We start from the raw sequence: 25,546 nt of genomic DNA on the forward strand, positions 1-25,546 counted from the left end.
GGGGGGGTTGGATCGGGCAGAGGTTCTAGGGGGAGGTCAAGGGATGGGGAAGGGGGGGGTTGGGTAGGCGTGGGAGTTTCGGGGGGGGTCTGTTGGGGTGGTGGTGGATGGGGTCGGGACAGTCAGGGGACAGGGAGCAGGGCAAGTTGGGTAGGGGGTGGGGTCCTGGGGGGCAGTTAGGGTGGGGAGACTTGGGAAGGAGTGGTCAGGGGACAAGGAAGGGGGGGGGGTGTTGATGGGTTGCAGTTTCTGAGGGGGGCAGGACATGCGTGGGGGTCGGATGGGGGGGGGGATGTACTCACTGGGTGGTTCCCTACCGGGTCTTCAGCGGTGGGTCCTTCACTGCCGCAGAAGACCCAGAGCGCCGCTGGGTGTGTCATCCCTGCCGGGGCCCCATCGAATCGGGCCCCGCACTTCCTAAAGCTGGCCCTGGGCTCAGTGTCTGGTCCTCCTGTTGTTCCCAAACAAATTCCTCATCTTCTGGTAGCCAATCATGGCTTACTTCTTCAGGTGTCCCCAGAGCTAGCGGGTTGCTGAGTTGGTGTCCCTGGCTGTCCAGAGGAGCCCTCCTCCAGGGTCTTCTGCCATGTCTTGACCCATAAGCCTGCTCGTTTCCAGCTCTGGGTTGCTTTCTGTGGGGGATTTCTGTTACACTGCTTGAGGAGCTCCCCAATCCACTTCCAGTCCTGCGCTAAGATGACCAAATAGATCAGGGTGGCTGTTGGCTGACTCTGCAAGTCTTCATGTGGCCTCCTACCCTCAGCTGCACGTTTGTCACAGGGTAGAGTCACACGTCCCCATGGATGCACTCGGGGTAGATCGGAGCATCTGACATATTGGAGGACTCTATCATGGTTGCCCATATAATAGTTACACCCGGAGACTACTAGGCCGATCACTTCAGCTCCTTTGACCCATACCTGCAGCAGCATCTTGGCTGGGCCCCACCTACAATATCTAGTGCCTGCCATCCATGTCAGGCCATAGCTGCAATCCATGAAGGAACACTCACGCCTAAAATGCCCTTCCTGTGCACACTTGAAGCAGCTCCCCTTCAGGGTCAGAGGCAGCTGGCTCCCTTCTGGGACTGTAGGGTCTCCAAGTGGGGCATACCCCTTTCCTTGGCAATACTGGTCTCCTCTCTGCTCCACCATGGTCATGTCCTCTGGGTGGGAGCAATCCAAAGGGGGTCAGCTGGGTCAGCCATCCTCAGCCTCCTCTCCTAGCATGGCCCTCGCTAGGGTTCGGTGTCCTGGTTCTGGGAGCCCCTGTCCTCGGTGTCGGTGAGACTGGACTATTGGCCACCACATAGTTATCCATCGGGGTCATGGCTTCCACCAGGGTGATGTTAATCACACCACTGTATAAACACTACACTGTGGTATTTGCTGTAGTCCTTTTACTTTGACTACAAAATGCTGCAAAAGCTGTGGTAAATTTGACTACAAATTTCAAGATGTAATGGTGCTCACTATAGTTTGTTTCTATGAAAGTATCTGGTTCCTTTATTTAATTCAGCAACCAACAAGAGGCTTTTAAAGATATTATTGGAATGTTCTCCCCAGCAACAAGAAAGATAGTGCTTGAGCATTAAAAGATTTTACTCCGAGGCTGGAAGCATTTGTGTCAGTATTTGCAGATATCTGTAGCTGTTTCAAGTTAATTTTTAAAAAGAGTTTTGAAATGCTTCATATGAAAAGCTATATGCGCATTCATTGCTGTTAAAAAAATTGCTCTCACCTGCTACACGATCCTCCTAAATTGTGTATATGGGTATAATGACAAACTCAATTAATAAATAGCAAGAAATTAAATTAAATTGAAGGCCCAAATCACTACTGAAATCTAATCGCTAAATTGGCATCTCTAAAGCTAATCACAAAGTTAGTTAGCATATCTAAACTCCCTATTTTCCATTCTGATTACTTGACTCTAAGTTCCTGTTAAGGGGGGAGGGAAATAGAATTCACAGAACTGCTGATATAGTACTTTGAATAAAACTCAAGATTTTAAACAGGATATTTAAAAATCTATACATGTTCAATGCTTCCTCTCTTTACAGCTCCAACTTTACCTCAGGTTGATATCAGTTGTGTTTTTTATTACACAATTTGTGCATAACACTATGTCATTCTGTGACAATGGGATTAAATGAATCAAGATTGTTTTGGTTTGATTAGAGTTTAATTTACTCAGAAAGCTTCACTGTTCTTGCTCTCCTGTGTACATCAGGCAGGGAGGAGAACATTTTCATTTATTGCTGATGTCTTTTTCAGCCATTGAATTTTTAATCTTAAATACAAACAGGGCTAGATTGGCTTAATGTTGGACCCCTTGTGGCCCTTTCCTGAGTGCGAAGGAGAAGCCACCTACACAAGAGTCCAGTCTGGGTTAGTGTTGGGTGGGGACCATCACTTCTCTTTGGTCAAACTGGGACTCCCCCCTCTCTGGATCACTAGTCTCTGTTTTAAAAAGGACTGAGGTCTGTCCTGGAGGCCTCAGCTACTACCCACTAGAGCAACGTGGGGAGGCCTTTTTCATCACAGCAGAGCCAAGACAGGATGGAAGAAAGGAGGTTCTCTTCTCCTCCTAGCCCACGGTCCTCTGCTGGGGTAGTGTTGGGGAGGACCCTGGATAGCACTGGGTTTCAAGTCAACAACCCATTAAGATGTTCCTGTCTGTCAGAGAGTTCGTGTCCCACTTCATATGTCTCAGAGAGCTATTACGCATGCTGTCTGCAGATTCAGGCAAGTGATACTACATCAGTTACACTTGATTCACATTTCAAGTTTTTCTTTGCAAGCATGAGGGCTAGAAACATAACTTTTTTAAAAATTAAAGCTGAATTCCTGATGGCATACCATGACTCCAGGAGCTGCGCCCCTAGGCCCAGGTCCACAGTGCTTCTGCCTTAATCTAGCCTTGTGTACAAGAACTATACCATCTTCTTTTCCTTATCCCACACAAATGTCATGGTAGATGGACTTTACCAGGACAGCCACTCCCCCAGAATATCAGCTGGCTGTGGCCTACTGTACCTTATTTGTGGTAGCTGGCCTATGGTTCTGTGTATGCGGCATATGGGTAGTGAAGGAGCCTTCTACATGGTGGTCTGGCAAGAGTGCTAAAGGAAGAATTGTAAGTGCCTTTGGAGCTATTCATCAGATAACTATTCTCCAGAACAAAACAACAATTACAAAGATACTGCACACAAAAATGTTCATAGGCCCCTCTTTCCAATTGCCACTCTTTAAGGGACCGCTCCAAAGCCCATCAAAATCAATGGAAAGTCTCCCATTTACTTCAAGAGTCTTTGGATCAGAACCCACATGCTCAATTTAGTTCAAATTCTGGCATTCAGTACGTGGTTGGTGACCGTGTTAATCAAATGATCATTTTGCACTCATGTTCTGAGCACTCCAGACCCAAAACAGTTGAACTATATTATATGAATGAAATATAGTTGTGGTTTTAAAAATAATAAATGTGTGTCAAGTAAGATGGGTAATCAGCAGGTTCAGGATAAATGAAACACATGATCAACATTTCTGATTTACTGAATGAGTATGATACAATTTTACTCAGAAAGTTAATCTGCTGGAAATGCTTCCCAGAATTTTTTCAATACTGTGTATTCCTTAACGCAGTGCTTTTCAAATGTTTTAGGCTGCATACCCATTTCCAAATAATGTAGTCTACTGCATACCCCTATCTAAAATAGGGTCATAATATACCTTTGAAAACAGAAAAATAAAAAGGTCTGTAAGGGATAAGTTCACCATTACAGGATTTTTCTCACATACCGCCTGATGAGAGCTCATATAACCCGCAGTTATAGGGACTCTATTCTACAATCCAGTATACAAGGAAATAAAAATTCCAGATTTAACTCCATTTAGAATGTAAGAAGTAGCTATTGCAGTGTACATATAAAACACAAGACATGGTGGGCTAGGTGACGATCTCTTGTGCTTTATGTTCTGAAATGTACAGTTGTGAATTATTTTTCTATTTGGCAATGTATTAATGTTAACAGTTTAATGAGTGGGTGTGGGCATATTCTTGATTCTTGCACATATGAGTCACACTTTTGAATTCCACCCACAGTCGCAGAGACCAAAGTTGTTACAATCAAATTGGTATTTGCAGGGCCGGCTCCAGCATTTCTGCTGCCCCAAGCAAAAAAAAAAAAAAAAGCTGCGATCGGCGGCGGCAGTTCAGTGGCAGGTCCTTCGCTCCTAGAGGCAGTGAGGGACCTGATGCCCCCGAATTGCCGCAGGTGCCGCCCCTCTCCCTTGGCTGCCCCAAGCACCTGCTTGTTAAGCTGGTGCCTGGAGCCGGCCCTGGGTATTTGATACTGTGTACTCTCTGGTGGACTGATCTCAGTACTATTCTTAGCAGAAAGCTGCTGCAACAAAATAACCACCAGGACAATTTTACCTTTGTTGGAATTCCCACAGAGTCCAGCGATCGTTCGGGAATGAAAACTGAACTACCCCTAGAAATATGCCCTACCAGAAAGTTGGATGGCATTTGTAGAGTCTGTGGAGAAGCTTGTGCTGCTACAGTATGTGCTGCATGTGCTCTGTGGTTAGTACTTCACTTTCCAGAACTGTCGGTCTGGCCCTTTTCATAAGCATCATATTAAAACAGAAAATGAACATCAAGAGATAGTAATGTCCTTGAATCACAGTGACTATTTCAGCTTCTGAATTCATTTTTAATATTTCTACAGCTATGACCTCTAACATCAAACATAGCTCAATAGGATATGTGTTTTTGCAAGGAACATACATAAATAACTATTGTAGTGTTTACTAGTTAGAACCCCAACGTGCACTGAACAACCTTGATGAGAGCTATGTCATCCATTTGCCATCAGCATTTAATGAGAAAGCATTTTCTGATCAAAAGAGTAATGAACAATGGGATGTTTAATCTCCTAGGATCACATGTCTGTATTAAAAAACAGGCTAGGACATACATGGGCCATATGTTAGGATGCATCATGGGAAAGTCTGTACTACTGTGATTCACAGAATTTTCATTTCTGCAACCTCCTGCCTGCCATGTAATTACTCCTTCTGAATAACTTTAAAGTAGAATTCTTCTAGGTAGGACAACTTCTTCTGCAGCAAAGTTATACCCATACCTCCTTCTCCTGGGCCCAGTGCAACACTGACACTTTCAGGCTCAGCCGTGGGCTCTGTGGAACCCTTCGGTGTGCACTTATTAATAAAGTGCATGCGTTCCTGAAAAGCCTAGAAAACAAAACAGTTTTCAATATATGTTTTAAAAACATCTGTTGTTTAGTTTTAACATGCCATATTCATGGGAAATAAGTGACACTGCGATTTATGTCAAGCGCTCCTTAAGTGAATGGGCAGGAGCCCCTAAATAAGTCTTCATGATTGTGGTTCAGTAAAATGAAGAGGACGCAATACAATTTTATTAACAGCTTAAAACTCAAGTGGCTGACTTTCTTATCACTACAGTCTTTGCATACTGAATATATACAGTATATGCCACATATATGATACTCATGCTGTCTGCATCATCTAAAAACAATGCATCAGTAGGCTGTTTATAACTCTGCCTGAGGCAGGAAGCAAAAATTGAGATTTTTACACAGATTTAGTGCTGCAAATATGTCTGGAGAAACAATGCCTGTTTTACACATTGCCTTTCCTCCTGTTATGGCATCATATAACATATATTGTGTCAGTGTGTGAACTGACATAAGAAATCAGCAATAAAAATAAATATTTAAACAAATATCTTTTCCCCTTAGATTTGGTGCTGTTTAACTGTTAGCACTTGCACAGTAAAAACAACCTTTTGTTAACCATAAAGAACAGAACACTTACAAAAACAAGAATTTAAAGTGCTACTCACTAACAAGCAATGAGAGGTTCTGTAGAAGTTTGGACTGTATTCTTAATACTATGATCTGTTTTTTGGAAAACTAAAAAAATTCTCTAAAAACTGTTTTTGCATTTCATTAGGTTTAGCAACAGTAAAAGGTAATAATAAACAAAAAATACTGTTTACTGTGGGCCAAATCCAAAAGTCTTTCCTCAGGCAAGAACTACCCCTGACTTCAATGTTTTTCCTCAGTAAGCTTTTCAAAATCTCTCTCTGTGAAATTTGGGCCGTGTTTCCAAAATCAGATACTCACAAGTGCAAGGATCGGGCTGTGTGGGTCTGATTGCAGGAGTAGGATCAAGTAATGAATATGAAGCATTTCCTTACAGGTTTGTCCCCATGGAAGTCTGTTAATCCACTCCCATCGGTACTTCTCACTCTTTAAACTATGCAACACTGTCCCTCTTCCTGGGGAGTGAATGCAGATCTCCTAATTGGCACTGTTCTGACACATACCACCCTTGGGACTTTTTACACAATGAAACTGTAATAGGATGAGCTCTGATTACCTTGACAGCTCTTCCTGGTTCTGCAGACTCCCATGCTTGCTTCATGGCTTTGATCTCATCTGCTCTCTCTGTGTCTTTCTTCAGTTCCAGCACCTCTGCCTCACTTTGTTCAATGACTAGACGCAAGATCCAGTAAGGTTTGTTCGGATCAGACTGCTGAAGGTGGAATGGAATAAAGCAAGTGAACTAAACTTATTGGTTAGTCTACATTCATTATTTCTTTTTAGGATCTAGTCATTTTTTTCTGCTCTTTGATAATTTCCCACTTATTTGAGAGTCCTGCACACTTTTGATATTCACTGCTTAGTAGAGCGTGATTGCCAAAGGAAGCCTTTTTTTATTAATGCCGTCCTCTGATGTTCATGGGTGTGCTCACACTCAGTAGGGAGTGGCTGCACACCAGATGGCTGGAATTAAATCGTCATGAAAGTTCTCTTATTCCATTTCAAGCATATCAATGTTAAAAATAACTGTATCTCACTGACACTAGCTTACCAATGAGATAATCATTTTGGAAAAGGATGGTAATTTTCTGCCTAAGAAGCCAATTGTGCCTGATCGGTGCAGGTGCAGAGCTCCTTTTGAATAGAAAAACAACAAGGAGTCTGGTGGCACCTTAAAGACTAACAGATTTATTTGGGCATAAGCTTTCGTGAGTAAAAACCTCACTTCTTCAGTTTCGTGAGGTTTTTACTCACGAAAGCTTATGCCCAAATAAATCTGTTAGTCTTTAAGGTGCCACCAGACTCCTTGTTGTTTTTGTATTCAAAAGGAGCTCTGCACCTGCACCGATCAGGCACAATTGGCTTCTTAGGCAGAAAATTACCATCCTTTTCCAAAATGATTATCTCATTGGTAAGCTAGTGTCAGTGAGATACAGTTATTTTTAACATTGATATGCTTNGGAATTCCCCTGAAGTGCAAGTCATGAGATCAACATATCTTTCATGTAATCTCCAAAAGGGGCTGGCTGTAGTTTGTCTCCGAAATGATAGTGTTGTGACCAAACAAATACATCAATCATATAACACAAGATGAACATATTTTACACATCTAGTCCAACATTTCTACATATTTAGGAAGGAGACAAAGCATGGCATAGAGTAATATATGTAGTCCCGGTTATTCTGGTTTAGCTGCCTGCAAGCACTTTTACACCCTGTATGAGGACAGAGTTTATTTATAAATATGGAACCACCAAGTGAGGGAAAGTTAATATAATTTTGTGCCAAAGAACATATAGGAAATGTTGGGGTTGCACATAGACATTATTTACAGGCTTCCTGGATTTACTCTTACCTGAGATTCCGGTCTAGATGTAGACGCCGTTTTATCTTTACTGGATTTTTCTTTTTCTGCCTTCTCAGTTGCTTTATCTTTTGTTTTTCTAGTTGTTTTAGGAGTGCTTGCAGATTTTGGCCCTTCAAAATTGCTATAACCATCCTGGTTTACTGCCGCAATGGGTTCATCATGTTTCTCACCATGTGCTATCCATACATCGTTGTGAGGATTGCGTGAATTATATAACACCATTGCCAACAGCGAACAAATGTTATATCCAGGATGGAACAGAGAAGCCATTCAACAATACAAAAAGAAAAAGACAAGCCAGTTAATGATTTTGTGATATTAAGCACTGAACTAGCACTGTTTGGCAGAAAAAGGAGAAAAATAATCTTAGGGCAAGAAAAACTTTAATACTTGTCTTAGAAAGGGCCAGCTTCTGATATCCTTATTTGTCTTAAATAGTACCTTACTTAGGGCTCATAGCAACACCCTGAGTACAGGGCAGTGCATTGTTTCACTGACCCAGGAGCAGCCCAGAAATCAAACTGTGACTCAGAAAACCACAATCTCCCTCTTGGTTCCCCACCATGTTTCAAGACAAATGTCACATAGGCCAGCCCAATACTTGGTGCAGCATATATCACCTGATACATCAGCAGTGCTTTGCTGGCCACAGTATTGGGTGAATATGGGCGGAGTGGGGTAAAGCTTCACCTCTTATTGCCCACAAGTATGGAGAGTGAAATGGGAAATATAGGGGAGAGGGAAAGCAAAATATTGCAATGATTAAGAAACATTTTAAAGAATTTCATATACACTAAAGTCAGGAAATTCAAAGTCATGGCTCTGATGTCAATCCCAACATATTTTGCATTACTGAATGCACCATAATATTTATGTGTTGTATGTGGCAGTGTGTCAGAGTAAAAGATGCTGAGAAAATCAGAACTGAACTTCCTGAGGTATCTTCCCTTAGCTATGTGTGCATTAACAGATGTTTTTACATTAAACATTCTTGTTTTTAAAAAGGAAAAATCCAGAAACCTGAAATAGCACACAGAGTTTGTGTTGAATTGAACAATGGGCTAGATCTCCAACTGTCTCAGAGAGCTAAAAAGCTTTGAGTTTGAAATCTGAATCTTATCACCACTTCATATGCCTTGAAATATACAGAAAGATTATGGTGAACATTTAGATTTGGTTAAAAAGGCAGATTTGGGAAATGGGGATTGGTGGAGTGTAAAGAAAATGTAACTATTTTATAGCCTGTCAATCAATATTTCTTGAAATATTTTTGTTACAAAGCCCCCTTTCTTAGGGATTGTCCACACAGTAGAGTATGCACACTACACGGGTGTGATTCCTAAAGTGCACTAACACGTTGCTCATCAATTGGTCAGTGTAGACCCTGCTGGTGCTCGCTAAAGGTTCCCCAGTGTGCTTTACATAGTACTGTTTCAACAAAGCTATATTAAGGTCACTAGGGAACCCTCAGTGTGCACCAGCAGGGTCTACACAGACCAAGTAATGCTCAATACTTTAGTGCACTTTGTAAATCACACCCTTCAGAGCGTGTGTATTATCCCACATGTAAACAAGTCCTTAGTGTCAAATGCAGTGCCATAACTATGCTCCCACACCCCTTCAACTGAGTGCAAGCCATCCTGCCATGGGGTCAGATCCAAAGCCCACTGAAGCCAGTGGAAAGACTGTTGCAGTCTCCTCCTGTGCGTTATATGGGACTATAAAAAGATAAGTTAAACAACAGAGAAATGCATACACTCTGAAATATTTTTATTATGTAGAAAAAGTCTTCTCATACTAGATTTAAATAATATATGATGGCACTGCAGTGCTAAGCTTAAATTGACTCAAGATCGCTGAAGCATATATTAACAAATGAAAGCAAAAATTAAAGCAGTCACTGTAAATATTGAAAATAATAAAAACTCTAGAGGAAATGCTAGTATGAAATAAATATTGATGATATAACTTGAAGTTACAATATCATTACATTAATGACTTTCTATTTAATTTCCTATTACCATAGCATATTACCACAATAAATCAAGCTGGGGCATGTGCACTATTCTGTGAATTATTAACGTTTGAAGATAAAATATTTATATATAAAAAGTTTATATTTATCTGAATACATTAGAGACAGGCAGTGCCATTAGGTAAATGATGCTTGATACCGTCATCTGCATTCTGGGATGCTGCAAGTTTTTGCTGACTTCTTGAAAGACCTTGAAGGGTTCTGAATTGTAGTGTGTTGACATCAGTGATGGGCAGCCGAGAGATCGCTACTGGGGATACTTTGTAGAACCTAATACATGAATTTCCCATATTTTTAAATAAGCACCTCCACCTAATTAAAAACTAACACTGAAAAGTCTGAGCCAGATTCTTGGCTCAGCTACAGTCCCTTTGCATTGTTGCAGGGGTGGAAAGAGGCTGTAAATCTGGTCCAACTAACACCCTGTGAGAAGGAATCCCTGGGTGGCACAGGGCTGGCATAAGCAGCTCTACGTCAATTCCTGCCCCCCAAACTCTTGGTGTAAAGGTAAAATGGGGCGTGGCTGGGGTTCTGTTATGTTGTGCTCCAGAGTGATCTAGTGGCTGCAAGAATGGCTCAGAACCTGGCTAGCTTCGGAACTGGGGAGTTACAAAGGTAGTGTAAAACCAGTTTTAGTTCTCCTGCTCTTGCACTGGGTACAGCAACTGGTCCCTTAAGACCCTGAGTCAGTAAGGGCTTAAATACCTGCCTAACTTTAAGCAAGAGCCCAGTCCCACTGACTTCAGTGGGTCTACTTACATGGTTAAAATTAGACAGGTGCTTAAGTACCCTGCTGAAGTAGAACCTAATAGGATAGGAAAAAAGAGGGAGAGACAATGGAGGAAAGCATCAAGGACACAAGTGGGCTACTGATCCTGTGGCAATCATAGGATAGTAAATTACAGAACATGGTCATTTTATAACCCTGAAGCTTGATATACTGATAACTGACAGTCACGAACTAAGACAGAATAGAGGAATCTGGTAACAACTACTATATTTACATTGCATAACAATTTCCATTTCATAGATGCCAAAGCTAGAAGGGTCCATTAGATCCTCCAGTCTGACCTCCAGTTTCACAGGATTTCACCAAGTGATTCCTGCAACAAGCCCATAACCTCTGGTTGAGGTTGAGCATCTCTTTTGGAAAGACATCCAATCTTGATTTAAAAATTTCAAATGATGGAGACTCCCCCACAACCTTAGGCAGAATATAAAGGTTTCTTGTGACCTTGTATTTGAACAGCTTTCATATGCTCATTGTCTGCAGCAGGCCAGTTAAAAATGGCAGGTGCAACCCCTCTGGGCTATGACAGTGCCTTTTCTTTGTCCCATGAAATCATATTCAAATTTTGCTGAGAATGAACGTATTAAAAATTGTTATTTCCTTTCTCCCACTTGTACGCCTCATGAAATTTCTGGAAGCTTGTCAAAAATCAATGAACATTCCAAGGCTGAGCTCATGCTACCACCATAGTGGCACCAGAGAACTGCCACAGAGCAGCTGTCAGAGAGGAGTGGGAAGAGAACTGGGCTTGGTTCTCTACTCACTGTAAACCTCTAAACCCAGTGCATGGCCCCAGTGGCCCATTTATCCCAAAGAGCACCATGTCAGGTGCTTTCCCCCTCTCCCAGGCAAGGAGAGATATATGGATCAGGCTCTCCACATTCCCCTCCCCCAGACTCACCTCATGGCCCCCGTGGACAATCCCTCCTCTGGGGGCAACAAACAAGTCAGGAGGATCCTCAACTCCAGGGGCAGAGGAGAGAGAGAGAGAGAGAGGGGCCAGGCAGGGCTTCCCCCTAACCAGACTTCAGCCCAGCACCTGGACCCAGCAACCCGTTTCCCTCCCACTCTGGGAAAACTGCCTTCTCCTACTGCCAGTTTATGTTAGTCTGGCAGCTCAAATAGTAACAGATTATGCTGTAGTGTTGAAGGTTTAGGAGTCAGACCCTGCTGATGATTCATGATAAGAGGTGGAGGCTGCTACAGTTGCACATACAATTTTTTTTACCTTTATCTTAAACACACACACAAATTTGTGACCCTAAGAGCATCCCAATGCCAGTTGACATACTGTTATCATGATATATACCCAAAAGATGGGAAGTAATATATCATTGGAAAACTAATAACTCACTGATCATTAATATTCTTGTGTTATGTATGTACAGTAAATCCAGAAAGGACTTTATCAATATGTGCTGGAAGTATGTTCTTAAAATGTATTTGGCAAGCAGTGCCTAGCCACACCTGTTCCAGACAAAGGAATGTGGTTCCACCTGTTTGACTAGGTGTGACAAAAGACCAAGGAAAGCACATTAACATGCAAGCTAAACAAAGCCACCAGGACAGCAAGTAGAGAAAGCTGACCACTTAATCTCGGTGGGGGATGGACACTGCATCCCAGGAAGACTTCCTTCCTCTTGAAGCAGGATCAATGAACTTTGGAAAGATAAGCAGAGAGGAGGCAAAGGAACTGAGTACTCTGAGCTCTGCAAAGGGTCTTGGCCAGAGAGTCTGGTCAGCTATGGCGTCAAAGAGACTTGGTAAGAAACACTTTTTTGAACAAGAGACTCTAATTTATTAAATCAGGTTTTAGTCTTACAAGAGTATTTTTACTTTTGTTTGCCTGTAACCCTTTCTAACTTTATTCCTCATACTTGGAATCACTGAAACCTATGTCTTTTTGTTTAATAAACTTGTACTTTTAATATAAACCAATTCAATGCTGTGATTAAAACAGTGTTTGTTAACCCATGTTAAGGTAATAAGCTGCTGGATACTATCTCTTTAAGGGAGCAGCTAACGTAATAACCTATGTGAGTGTTCAGTGAGAGGGCTGGACACTGCAGAAAGCCATCTCTGGAGATCTCAGGAGTTGGGATTCATTGATTGTTACTTGTTAGACAAGGTCTGGACTGGCAGAGTCCTGAAGAGTTTGCTGGCAGGACAGATAAGTTGGTGTGTCAGGGAGCTGATACATAGCTCTGTAGCAGCAAAACTCTCAATTACTGCGGCTGAGAAGGGTAACACAGGAAGTCACAATTCTGGTCACACAAAAGCTATAATAAAATTTTTATTTGGGTTGCAAAGCACTTGAAAGTTAGAAAATGCCAAATGTAGAGCTGCCCATGCAATTTTAATTTGCCCTTCTCGTGCTATGAATTATAATCCAGTCTATAATTGCATGATCACCAACTATTTTTTCCAGAGGATCTCAGCCTCATTCAGTGCACAGGATGGACATACAGGGAGCAGAATTAAAGGTTGCACAGGCAATCAAAAATTTGGTATTTCCTAACTTTCAAGTACTTGACTTTGCAATCTAAATAACATTCTTTATAGCAATATCTTCTATACAATACAGACATTTCCTGATATAGCATGTATAACAATCAACCTATTATTATGGCCGAGATAGTATTTGCTATTTTCCCCCCAGTCCTCATCACTTAAAAAAAAATACTGCCAAACAGCAGCTCTAAGGAATTTTAAGAAAGAAAAGAAAAAATAGCAAAAATTAATCAATGGAATTCAAAATTTTGGGCAAGATGTTGGTTTTCACCTGCAACCTGGATTCAGATTCAAAATCTGGTACTAGCATCCACCTATCTTAAATAGATCTTGGGCTAAACCCAAAACCTGAATCCAAACAGCTCTGAACTTTGAGGGGGTTGTAATGCAGATTAATATTTAGTAGCTCAGGCACATCTCTTGGATATTACTATTATTATTAACTATTTATCTACAGTACCACTAGGGATATATGTAGCACTTTACAAAACACAAATGACAATTGTGTGAAAAGAACTGACTTTCACCTAAACATCTGTGAAACAATAATGTATAGACCATGTGAGAACTACTGGTCTTCATCTAAAAGGTGAATTATTTAAAAAAAAAGAAAAACCTCAGACAAACGCAAATGTTAATTTAAAAGAAGAACAAAGAACATGTTCTTGTTCTGACAAGTTAATTTAAGTACAAAAATCTACTGCAGATGGCACTATTGTCTTATATTAAAAAGTACCAACAAAAACCATGAAGGTTTGTTACAGGAATTTTCCATCTTGCTCAATGGAGTTTTCTTAAAATTCCCATGGTGAGAAAGTCCTTTTTTGTTATATACCAATATTGCTGTATCTATGAATCGTGTTTCAAAAGCAACCTTCACTTTAAGTTTTGTTATGACTCCTCTTGGCACTATCCATCTCTCTGAAAAATGACATAATTTGTTACACCACAGGGGAGCCCAGAATGGTAGAGCCAAGTTTCCAAACTGCTTTAATAATGGGTTCACATTCAGAAGGAGGTTTAGAATATTCAATGTCGTTTTGTTCCAAATATGCATACTGTATTTTAAGTATTTTCATACCATCTATACAAAACTGTCCAGATAAAATATTACTATTAGTAGTAACATTGGTTCATACACTAAATATTAGTATTAATTTAATTTTCCAGTACTTTAAAATGTACCTTATTTTCAGATATGTCCTGTAGGTTTAAAGTGCAACACAACTGGGTTATCTTGGAAGACAGATAGTATTAGGGGATAGAGTAATCTCTCTTAGCCCTTAAAATGAATCCCTATACAAGGATACTCTGCATCACTCACCAGTCTAAAATGTTTGTATGGAGCCTAATGTGGCAAACACTACTCTTGTGAGGAAGCCCTTTGTTAATAAAAGTGTGACAGCAGGCCCTTTGTTAATAAAAATCCCTCCTAAAGGCTCTCTTATCTCTTCCTCATGGGCTCATTCCTGCTCTCAGTGAAGTCAATGACACCACTCCCATTAACTTCAATGGTGCAAGATCAGGCCCTATATAGAAAAATTGCTTTTTTAAATATTTAGCGATGGATTTAAAATCTCCTTTTAAAAATATGTCTTTAAAAGAGAAATAAAGAAAATAAGTTCAGTCAACTAGAGAATAAACCAGTCCATGTTAAAAATGTAATTAATTATTGGTAAAGAATGGCTAAGGGAAAGGTTAGAAAATCTGAATTTATACAAATCAACTAGTTTAAATTATTTACGTCCTTAAATATTAACACAATTGCTTAAAAACTGTATTGAACCCCTACAAATTATTTTGGAATAGTCCTGGGGAATCAGGAAGGATACAAGAAGACTGAAAAAAGTGAATATTATAATAATCTTCAAAAAAGAGCGATGCTATCAATTACCATCAGATAAATCCAATGTCAGTCCCCAATATAATAGTGAAGCCAATAATAAAAGAAACATCTAGAAGATAATATAGCAATGGGCAATAATCAGCATGAATATATAAAGATCAAATCTAGCTAAACAAATTTGATTGTGTGTGTATATATCAAACAAATTGGTGGATGATCAGAATGTGGTAGATATACTATGTTTATATTTCAGTAAAGCATCTCACAAAACCTCTCTCTATCACATGGACTGAAAACTGACTGGTGGAACTTCAGCACTCATGACATATGGCAATTTGTTCAGTTGGGGGAAGAGCCTTGTGAGATACTGCAGAGATCAATGTTGTCCGATTTTATTTAACAACTCAATGATGATCTGGAAGAGGGGATCAACAGCATGTTAATGAAATTCACAGACAATACCAAATTGCCAAAGGGAGCCAGAGAGATTAGAAACATGGGAATAGCTCCCTTTTCAACTACTGTCCCTTTCCCTTTCATCTTTGGTCAAATGCTTATGATCTGTCTCCACCCTGGATCTCCACCAAGCTCGTTTTTGACCCTTTCTTGACTATATCCAAGAGCCTAGTTCTCCTTCTTCATCCTTCTTGACCTCTCTAATTCCTTTGTCCCAGTCAGTTACTCCCTCCTTACTAATATAGTCTTTCCTTAGGTTTGTTATTGACATCCCCTGATTTTCTTGCTGCTTCTCTGACCATTCCTTCAGCATCTCTTTCAGTAGATCCTCTCCCACTCTCTGGAAGCTCTGCCCACTAACTGCTTTGTGTTTTCTTCCATTTACCCCTTACGAAAGGAATGCCCTCACTGAATTATATTGGAAGGCTACTATCTCTTCTCAAAGCCCAGCTCTGTTTCAATGACTGAAAATAACTGGCCAATTTTTCAATAGCTATGGGACAGGCTACTGAGAAGCATGTGGGGAATGTACATATTTCATGATTAACTGCAAAAAATATATAGTTGTATATGTACATATTGGTCTATTATGAGATAGATCAATTACCTGCCCCCCCCCCCCCCCCCCCCCTCAGCATGTTGCTCCTTATCACAAATTGTAATTTCTTTTGAATAAAGAATATTTTTACTTCTATGTTTACACAGGACCTAGCACAATGGGTCTCTAATCCTGACCAGGGCACCTGTAACACAAACAATAGCAATAAAGACTACAACAAATGAGATTCAAGTTGAGAGAATGTAAGCTCAGAGTGACCGAATGCATCCCTGTATTCGCACCCTACCCACTATTGTAATAATCCTTGTACAAAATAGGCCTTGTGAGATATCATTTGAAAACTAATAACTCACTAGTTAATAATATCATTGAGAAATGTATGAAGCAACATTATGTGTAAAGTTATTAAATCCCCCTGTAGGATGTTAAAGGCACATATTCAAACTCAGGTAGCCCCAGTTAGGTAAAACTGGTCAGGAAGACCTGTCTTAAACAAAGGGATGTGTGTTTGCATATACGCTGTAAACAGAGTCCTCAGGAAGTGACAGGTGGAAGAAAGAAGGCAAAGATGATCTGCATCTTAGTAAAAAATAAAACAGCATAACTCCTCTCCCCACAAGATGCAATATCTACTTGCTCTGGGCTGGAAAGAACTTTATCTAGGGGTCACTGTCAGGAAAATAGATTTCAAAGGGTGACTGAACTATAAAAGTAAGGGGCAAAAACACCTCAAGTTCTCTCATCCTATCCATCTCAAAAGAAATATCTGTTGGACTTTGAGAGCAGATCCTGGCCTGAGAATTTTGTCCCTAATGTTACTGGAAACATGTGGTAAAGAACTTCACCTTGAACCAAGTCTAATTTGTTAAGTTTAGAAAGTATTGTGGAATTGAGTATTATGGCATTGTCTGTATTTGAATGTGTTATAGGGGTAATAGTGTAATGGAGGAGATGGCAGGGGCAAAGGTATAAATGCTTGCTGTAATTGTTTACCTGTTGAGAGACCTGTTTAGCTCTCTCCCTCTGCACATGTGAGAGTTAATAAACATCTGACTTGCTGTACCAAAACAAATAGTGAGAACTCAGTTTTTCTCCGACAGTATTCTCTCTTTATTTTTCTTGTAACCATTTCTGACTTTAATGCCTCATTACTTGTTGTATTCACTTAAAATCTCCCTCTTTGTAGTTAAATAAACTTGTTTTATTTTTTAAACAAAACTCATCCAGTGTTGTGAACTGGGTGGGTAATTCCATTTAAAGTGGCAAATTGTTGTATATTGACCTTTTAGAGGGGCAATGGATCTAATACATCTGGACAGTTAAGGAGAGGGCTGGACAGTGCAGAACACAGATTTGGGAGGGAATCCAGGACTGGGAGTGGGTTGGGGTCACCCCTCATGTGAAAGCCAAGGCCAGTGAAAGCCAGAGCGTGTCTGGTGTTTGCTGACAGGCTGGTGTGGTCAGAGCTGCTGGACCAGGGCTGTAGCTATGCACAGACACTCATGGTGTGACCTGCATGCTAGCAGGCTGTTTGTGAGCAACCCAAGTTTGAAGCTACAACAGCAAAGCATTGTGAGGAACCCAAAGTTGCAGGGCAGGGGTGACACAGCCCCTCGCTGGTCTGGATTGCACCCTGCAATATCACACATACATATGGGGAAAAAGAACCTGAAAGAAAGCTATCCAATAGGAGGTAGAAATTGGAAAGAAGTAATGATGAAAGAGGCTTACGTGTGAGAGTGGGCAGTGAAATAGATGGGAGTATGCATGGGGATATGACAGCAAAACACACCATTGCAATTCTTAGTTGCATATGCAGAGGCATTACATGAAGCATGGAAATGATAATCCTTACTTCAGGGCAGTGGTGTGATTGCAGATGATAAACCTTTTCAGAGCACAAAGTTGATAATGTGGAAAAATCAGATTAAAGAAACAAAAATAATTTTGAGGTTGATGGGTTTGATTTATAAGGAAATATTTTAAAAGGCATATATGTTTAGCTGGGCTAAGAGATGATTAAGAGGAACCTTGATAGCAGTCTATAAATATATGAAAGATGTTAATACTACAAAGAAAGAAGATTTTTTGGGGTGGTAGAGATCTATGCTGGGGAATAATCTCCCAAGGGAAATGAAGGAAGATCCTTAAAATGGGATATTTAAAACTAGACTGGACAAACTGTTAGAAAATATACTATAGGAAATAATTCTGCATTGAAGAGGGGATGGAATAGGTGATGCAGTGGGGTGGCTGCCCCATTCCTGAAGAACAGGGATTAACAGCAGCCATGCTAGGCTGATTGGGGAAGCAGCCACAGGTGTGGCTGGCTAAATCAGGCCACAGCTGACCTGGATAAAAGGGCTGTGGGGCCAGGAAAGTCTCACTCAAGCCCTGGAGTAGGAAGGGCTAGCTGCCTGGGAGTAAGGTACCTGAGGTGGAGCAGTGCTGGGGAAGGGCAAAGGGAGCTGGGGAGCTCTAGTCTGGTAAACCCCTAGGCTGCAGGCCTTGTTGAAGGCCTATGAAATTCCTGGAGCTGCAGAGGGGCAGCCTGGTGATAGGCAAAGGCAGCAGGTCCTACCCCCTTGCCAATGATGAGTGGCCATTACAGACTACAGTCTGCCCCAGTGAGCAAGGGCTGGATGATGACTGGCAGTAGCCACTGAGGCAAGATAGGGTTGGGGGTTCCCCTGGGAGGGGAGACCCAGAGCAGGGGTACTGCGGAGGGCAGAACCCCAAAGTAAGGGGCACCGGGATCCGGGAGGGACATGGGGGCCTGAGGCAAGTGAGACATCGGCCAGCAGAGGGCGCTCAGAGTGCTGGATGAGCTTATTCCCAAGAACACCAGCAGGAGGCACTGCACCAGTGAGATGTCGCCCCGCCACAGTGGCCTAAAAGGTCTTTTATTGTCTAATTAACCTGAGTCTATGATTTCTCTTCATTTAGAGTAGCAGACATTCTAAAGCCATTCTTTGGATAAAAACCTAATGGATAAAATCTTTCTTACTTATAAATTCTTCTTTTTCAATATTTACATTGCAATAGTGCTTAGAGACCAAATTTGGATCAGTGCCCTGCTTTGGTAGGTGCTGTACAAACATATGCAAAGACACAGTCCCTGCCTAAAGAACTTACAATCTAAGCAGAGAAGTAACATACAAAGGGTCTAGTGTGGGGAATAGACAATTTATATATATATATATTTTAAATACTGTTAGAAGTAGATGAAGTAAGTGTCAGGTATCCCTATTTAGGCATTCAAGGTTGTGGTGTGATTGCCCACGATAAATTGCTCTCAGCTCTGGAACCTCTATACAACAAAGATATTAAGGAAGTGGAAAAATTAACCTGCTACTTTCTTATAGGTGTCATGGCCTATAAGACTTAAATAGGACTTGAGGAGAGGGTAGAGGACTTGTGGATCAGTTCAAGGCTTGGGGCCATGAGTATGGAGTAGCATGGAAGAGGGTGAGGGATGTTTGTGCAAGATGACGACAAATCAGATATAGACAAATGAGACGCATGTGCAAGAAATATTTCCTTGGGGTGTCTCCCTTAACAGATTCATTCCCAGTTGGATTTCAAAGTGTAAACAGAAAACCTAAATTAATTTTCTATGGCCATTAAGTTAATACTGCTGAGCCCCATTATTAATTTCTGTGTGCCACTTTTGGTATTCTGGAACCACTCTGGTAAATAATGTACAAGGATCAAGATGTTACTATGTCCTATTATTAATGGATGGTCTGACTCAGTTCCACTGACTGAGATCTCCATGAACTTCACTCCTCTATGCAAACATTTAACCAACCAACTAAATGTTATTTATATTTTAAACCATCTTTCTAAATTTAATGTTTAGTTCTAGATGTGATTTGGTTGAAAGTGACAGAAAGTGACATTAATGACAAATTGTAACAGGGCTTGTGTAGCCCAATAATATGAAATGTTAAATCTAAGCCTGGTTCAGCTTCTAAGTACAGTGAGTCAGAGTCACCCTGGTTAGCACAAGCAGATGGAAACTATCTCTCGCTGCATTGTTCAGGTCCACTGCACCTCAAGGAAGATTTGCTGAAAGCAGCATCAACGTGTGCCCATGGTTGCTGTCTCTGCTAGCGGCAGGCAGCTTTGATCTTTGTTGGTGGCTCCATACAAGTCCTGGAGAAACTGCACTAACAACGTGCTGAGTTACCTCATCTCCTGGCCTCCCGTCCCTGGCCAGTGATGTCTATTTTTGGGTCTGTGCTGGGTACTTGTGGGTGCACAGCAAAAGGAGAGGTTGAGCCCCTAATGCTCCTCCACTGCCAGAGAACAGCATCTTCTGCATCAGCAGAAAGCAGCACAGATCCTGGAACAAGGGTGGCTAATATTTGATTTTACACTGACTGCACCAAGCTAAGAGGCACAGAGTTTGACCTCAGAGCCTCTTTCTTAATTTTATTACCACCTAGTCACTGTATTATGCAGAGAGATGCAGTAGAAATGCACACACAGACAGATAATGCAACTTACAAGTACCAATCTGTCTTTATTTAGAAGCTTTTGCCAGCAAGCTACCAGAAAAGCAAAATAACTGATTTTCATTAGGGCTTTCTTAGAAATACGCTGCATCGCTCCATCTATCCATCCATCTGACATAGCTAATAGCTAGCTAGCCTCTTAGTTTGCTAGTCAATGTAACCAAAAGTATGATTAATTGATTCACCACTTTTCAATAGTAAACAATTAATACTCTTTCTGAAACATATCCAGAAACTTTTACAGACCAGACTGATTCTACCACAGTATGTAATTGTGTATGGAAGAACTGAAATTTTTAAAAGCATATTGCTAAATTTATGCTTGGTCACTTGATTGTGCCTGTTAGGCACAGCCTGGAATAGGGGTGATGTGGAACTGTACTGTCCTAGGGGGAGCGCTGAGAGGCAAGTTGCATCCCTGAGCCCCCAGTTATACCGGGGAAGTCTGCCGGTGTAGTGCAGCCTGCTCCCCCTTGCATGCCCAACTCTATAGGGTATTTAGAGGAGCCTGACATAGTCATTGCCCAGCTTCTTCTCCTTTGCACTCTTCAACGTTTCACTCCAGATGTGGCAGCATTTCAGTGGTGGATGAGCTCATCCTTGTGTATGGACAGTAAAGGGTTGAAATGACCACTGGTATAATTTAAAATGATCTAATGGCTGCTCTCAGTTATGTCAGCTGTCACTGGTCCATATGGACCACTGCGTTGGCGAGGGTCAGGGAGAATGTCATGGCAATGGCCTATCCTCCCCAGACTTGACGTCCTTTACGCAGAGATGTACACGGCTCCCCCTCTGTTCGAGGGAATCCCCCTGGAGGGCAATTATCCAGCTGCTTTGTCTTGTTTCCTGAGTGCAGAATAACTAAAAGTACCAAGAATCTAATCTATTACTCTTACTTATACTTTAAAATTCTGTCACATACACCATCTTGGACACTTTTGAGGAGAGTAATGGGTCTTCATGGGAGTTAACGATGTTGGAGTTGTGGGGACAGAATCCTGTCCCTAATGCATGACCAAGATACGTGTACAATGGCCCTGTAGTTGCTTTGTGGACATTATTCCAGTCTCTGGACTGAAACAGATTATTTTATAACTACAGGATGTAAAATTGTAGAGCCATAGGTCATATCCATGTCCTTCTATAAACTGGCTCATTGTACATGGAGGTAACGTGCAGCCCAATGTGACTGTGTGGATGGGGTGTTAAGGCTACATATGAGCCTCTTGCAGCTCCTATGCTGTCTGGACAATTTTCTCCAAGAATGATAATTTTTTAGATGTCAAAAGCTTAGTTTAAAATGACTTCTTCTGAAAGTAACACGTACATTTCCCTGCATCTTCCAAAATTATAATTGAAGACTCAGACAATAGCAGCAAGAAATAAAACCTCCTTTTAAAAACGTTTCACTAGATGAAACAGACCAGCCAATACAAAGAGAACAGCAGTGACTGAAAAACCAGCTACAAATGTAAGTCATAGACATGTTCTTCACAAATATTCTTGCTGTTAAATCAAATCACTATGTTATACCCAACAGTAGGATCCTTTTTATGTTTGTAGGAGTGCCTGTTGTGCATCACTTGGTAATGAGAAGCTTAATGGTTCTTTCCCCTTAAAAGTAAGAGGCATTCATAAATAATTGTACTAGCACATACAAACTGAAAAAGCTATCAAAAGAACATTTGCCTACCACTTTCTTTAAGCAATAAAAAATGGTTACTAAACTTCTGTAACTGTTGTTCTTGGAGATGTGTTGCACATGTCCATTCCACTCTAGGTATGTGCGTGACCTGAGCACAGTCGCCAGAAATTTCTCCCTCAGTGATACCTGTTGGGGCGGTTTGAGTACCCTCTGCTGCCACGTGCCTATAGTGCCAGTATAAAGCACCCAGCCGACCTTGCGCCCCCTCGGTTCCTTCTTCTCAGAAAAATGGGATGTAGAGGGGAAAAGAGGGTAGGTCGTGGAATGGACATGTGCAACACATCTCAAAGAACAACAGGAATGGAAGTTAGTAACAGGTTTTTTTTCTTTGAGGGATTGCACATGTGTATTCCACTCTAGGTGATGTCCATGCAGTTGAATAGGTGGAAGGACTGGAGTTCATGGAAACACTGACTGCAGGACAACTCAACCAAATTTGACATCAGCACTGGACTGCTGAGTGATGGTGTAATGAGAGGAGAATGTGTGCACTGAAGACCCGGTTGCTGCTTTACAAATGTCCTGAATAGGGATCAGCAATAGGAATGCTGCTGAGGATGCTTGAGACCTTGGAATGAGCAGTCAGGATAGCTGGAGGTGGAACACCTGTTTGACTGTAACAAGTATGAATGTATGAAGTGATCCAGGACGAAATTGTCTGTGAAAAGATTGGGAGACAATCTCATCCTATCTGCTACCACTACGAACAATTGGGTGGACGTTTGGAATGGTTTAGTCCTTATGTAGAAATCAAGGGATCATCTAACCTTCAACGAGTAAAGGTGCTGTTCTTCCCTATTTGCATATGGCACAGAGTGCCTGATTGCTAAGAAATTGTGAAACCACTTTTGGGAAGAAACTGGGAGGAGGACGTAAATGCACCTTATCTTTAAAAAGAGTACATACGGAGGCTCTGATGTGAGGGCACGGAGCTCCGAGACCTTCTGGCCAAAGTGATGACCACTAAGAAAACCACTTTCCAGGAGAGGTACAATAATGAACATGTTGCCAATGGTTCAAATAGAGGTCCCATGAGCTTTGATAAGATCAAGTTCAGGTCCCAGGGAGGAAAGAGCTCTCTTACTTGAGGATATAGCCTTTCTAGGCCCTTCAGGAATCAGACAGATATGTCATTTGAAAACACGGACTGGTTATCCAGAGCGACCCACGACCCTGTCCTTGGCAGAAGTCCCTGGACAGGGGAAGCCCTAGTGTCCCTCACCTGTCTCCCACAGAAACTGCCGGGCGGCAGGGGAAGCTCCCACACCCGCTCTCTGGAAGAAGCGCCGGGCAGGATGGGAGAAGTCCCAGCGACCTGATCCTGGTACTCCACAGAATTGTGGAGGGTGGAAGCCTCTGCACCCAGACCCCAGCTGTGGCCCTGGGATTGGAGGAGCTCTCATTCCTTGCTGTGCCCCAGGGCTGTGGTGCAGGGATAGAACTTCTCTGGACTTGGGGCCATGGGGAGGGGGAGAAAGAAGCAAAATGGGTTGCAGGGCTGAAGTGTGTGGGAACGGGCAGAATGGGAGAACCCTGGGTGGAACAGGGGTGGGCCCTGCCCCCAAGGAAGAGGCAGAAAGGGGCGGGGCTGTGGGCAGGACCGCAGGCAGAAGGGGCAGAATGGGAGCAGCACCGCAGGTGGAAAAGGTGAGGAGGGGACCCCTACTTGCTCTGGCCCAGGGCCTCAGGAAACTTTAATCCACTTCTGATCATGGGAACTGGTATAGTGCTGTTGAGTGTTCCAGCAAAGGGCCTGCTTAGATCCCCCTGGATGTCTGGATGGCCAGACATAGCCATCATATCCGCATAGCAGGTTTCCCCTTTGACAGTACCGAAGGGCCTGGTACCGAACAATGATCGGAACAATGGGTTTCCTTCCTGACTGCCAGCAGTGACACCGCCAACTCTTGTATGGCCAGTGATACCAGTATTGACAGCAATAGAAGGTCTCTGGCAGTGGCAAACACCACTGACATGGTCGGCACTGAGATAGTGTTGGTACCACGTTGTATCGCACATGTAGATGGTTCATCTGGTACTGGACTCAACGGTGTCTGTGTAGGTGACAGAGTCAATGGTGCTGACTTCTGTGGTACTGAGACAGAGGAGTACCCTGACTTAGGTCACACTCTACTCTGATCTCCATGCCTGGCTGTCTTCGGTGCTGGGGATTGACAGCCAACAGTTTTTTGTCCCTTTTCTTAGGCACTGAAGATGGTGAATGGTGCCGGGACTCCAGTAGGCTCCTTACCGATGCTGGGGCCCAGTCTATGTCCAGTCAGACTGGCCTGGCTCAGATGGAGGTCTCAGTGCTGCTCCATGAGCAAAAACTTCAGCCTGGTCCTTCTTCATGTGAGGCTTAAAGTCTGAGCAGATCTGGCAGCGGTCCCCCACGTGAGCTTCTCCCAGCAGCTTGAATGCAGGTCACTCAGGGGCATAGCCTTGTTGCAGGAGGCGCAGGGCTTGAAGCCTGGTGACCGAGGAATGCCTTGGCACCAGGTAACGGACAAAAACATCGCTAACTCAGTAAGTTACCAACTTACACTAAAATTGACAAAAACTATTTACAACTAGCTAATTATGTACAAATATATAAAAGAGAAGACGTCTTTGAGAGCCAGCGAAAGCAAGGATAGCAGTTTCAGCAACCATCATGGGAGATAAAAAAGAACTGAGGTAACATGGGGCACTTTATACTGATGCTATAGGCATGCAGCAGGAGAGGGTATTCAAGCCACCCCAACGGTACCATTGAGGGAAAAATTTCCAGCGACTATGCTTGGGGCATACACACACCTAGAGTGGAATGCACATGTGCAATCACTCTAAGAAGAATATGCATATATGTGTGTGTGTATGTATATATATATATATATATATATATATATATATATATACACAAAAGGCTTCCAGGTCAGGTAAAAGAGGAAGCAAAGATGAGAAATTTACTTGACTTCAAAGCCATTTATTGAGAGTACTAATTACTTCTGACCTGTGACAACGATAGAAAGAGTCACTTTGTTCTAATATTGAACAAGAAACTTTATTAGAATATGGGGAATAGTATTATCTCTAAAGCCACTTTGTCTCTCTCTGCTGCGTTTTATAGAGCTTCCTCTAGGACCTTTCCCAGCCCTTGTCCTGCCTGGCTTGCTGTTATAGAGTTAAAGAAATAGTACGCATATCATCACAGCTTCTAAGCTTTATTGGATTATGCATTCTGGCACGGAGTCTGGAGTTAGGCATTCTGGGGGTGAATCTATAGCACACATGGTCAAGATGTGTTAACTCATATGCAACCTGATTTAACCATTACCCCACATTTTATGCAGTTTCTTCTGCTCCTAGAAGGATTTAACTGGGCAGGTGACAATCC

The 25,546-nt window shown here is 42.1% G+C and overlaps 1 protein-coding gene across 1 annotated transcript in view; it reads right to left on the reverse strand.

The window, feature by feature from the left end:
• Positions 1-25,546, reverse strand: part of ADGB (androglobin) — a 208,931-nt gene that overhangs the window by 9,040 nt on the left and 174,345 nt on the right. The window contains exons 30-32 of the mRNA XM_034765467.1: positions 7,734-7,921; positions 6,435-6,590; positions 5,153-5,261 (exon numbers count right to left, since the gene is read on the reverse strand). Coding sequence (XP_034621358.1) covers positions 5,153-5,261; positions 6,435-6,590; positions 7,734-7,921 — 453 coding nt within the window. The remainder of the gene's footprint in view (positions 1-5,152; positions 5,262-6,434; positions 6,591-7,733; positions 7,922-25,546) is intronic.

Source organism: Trachemys scripta, chromosome 3, assembly GCF_013100865.1.
Source record: "Trachemys scripta elegans isolate TJP31775 chromosome 3, CAS_Tse_1.0, whole genome shotgun sequence".
Taxonomy (NCBI): Eukaryota; Metazoa; Chordata; order Testudines; family Emydidae; genus Trachemys; species Trachemys scripta.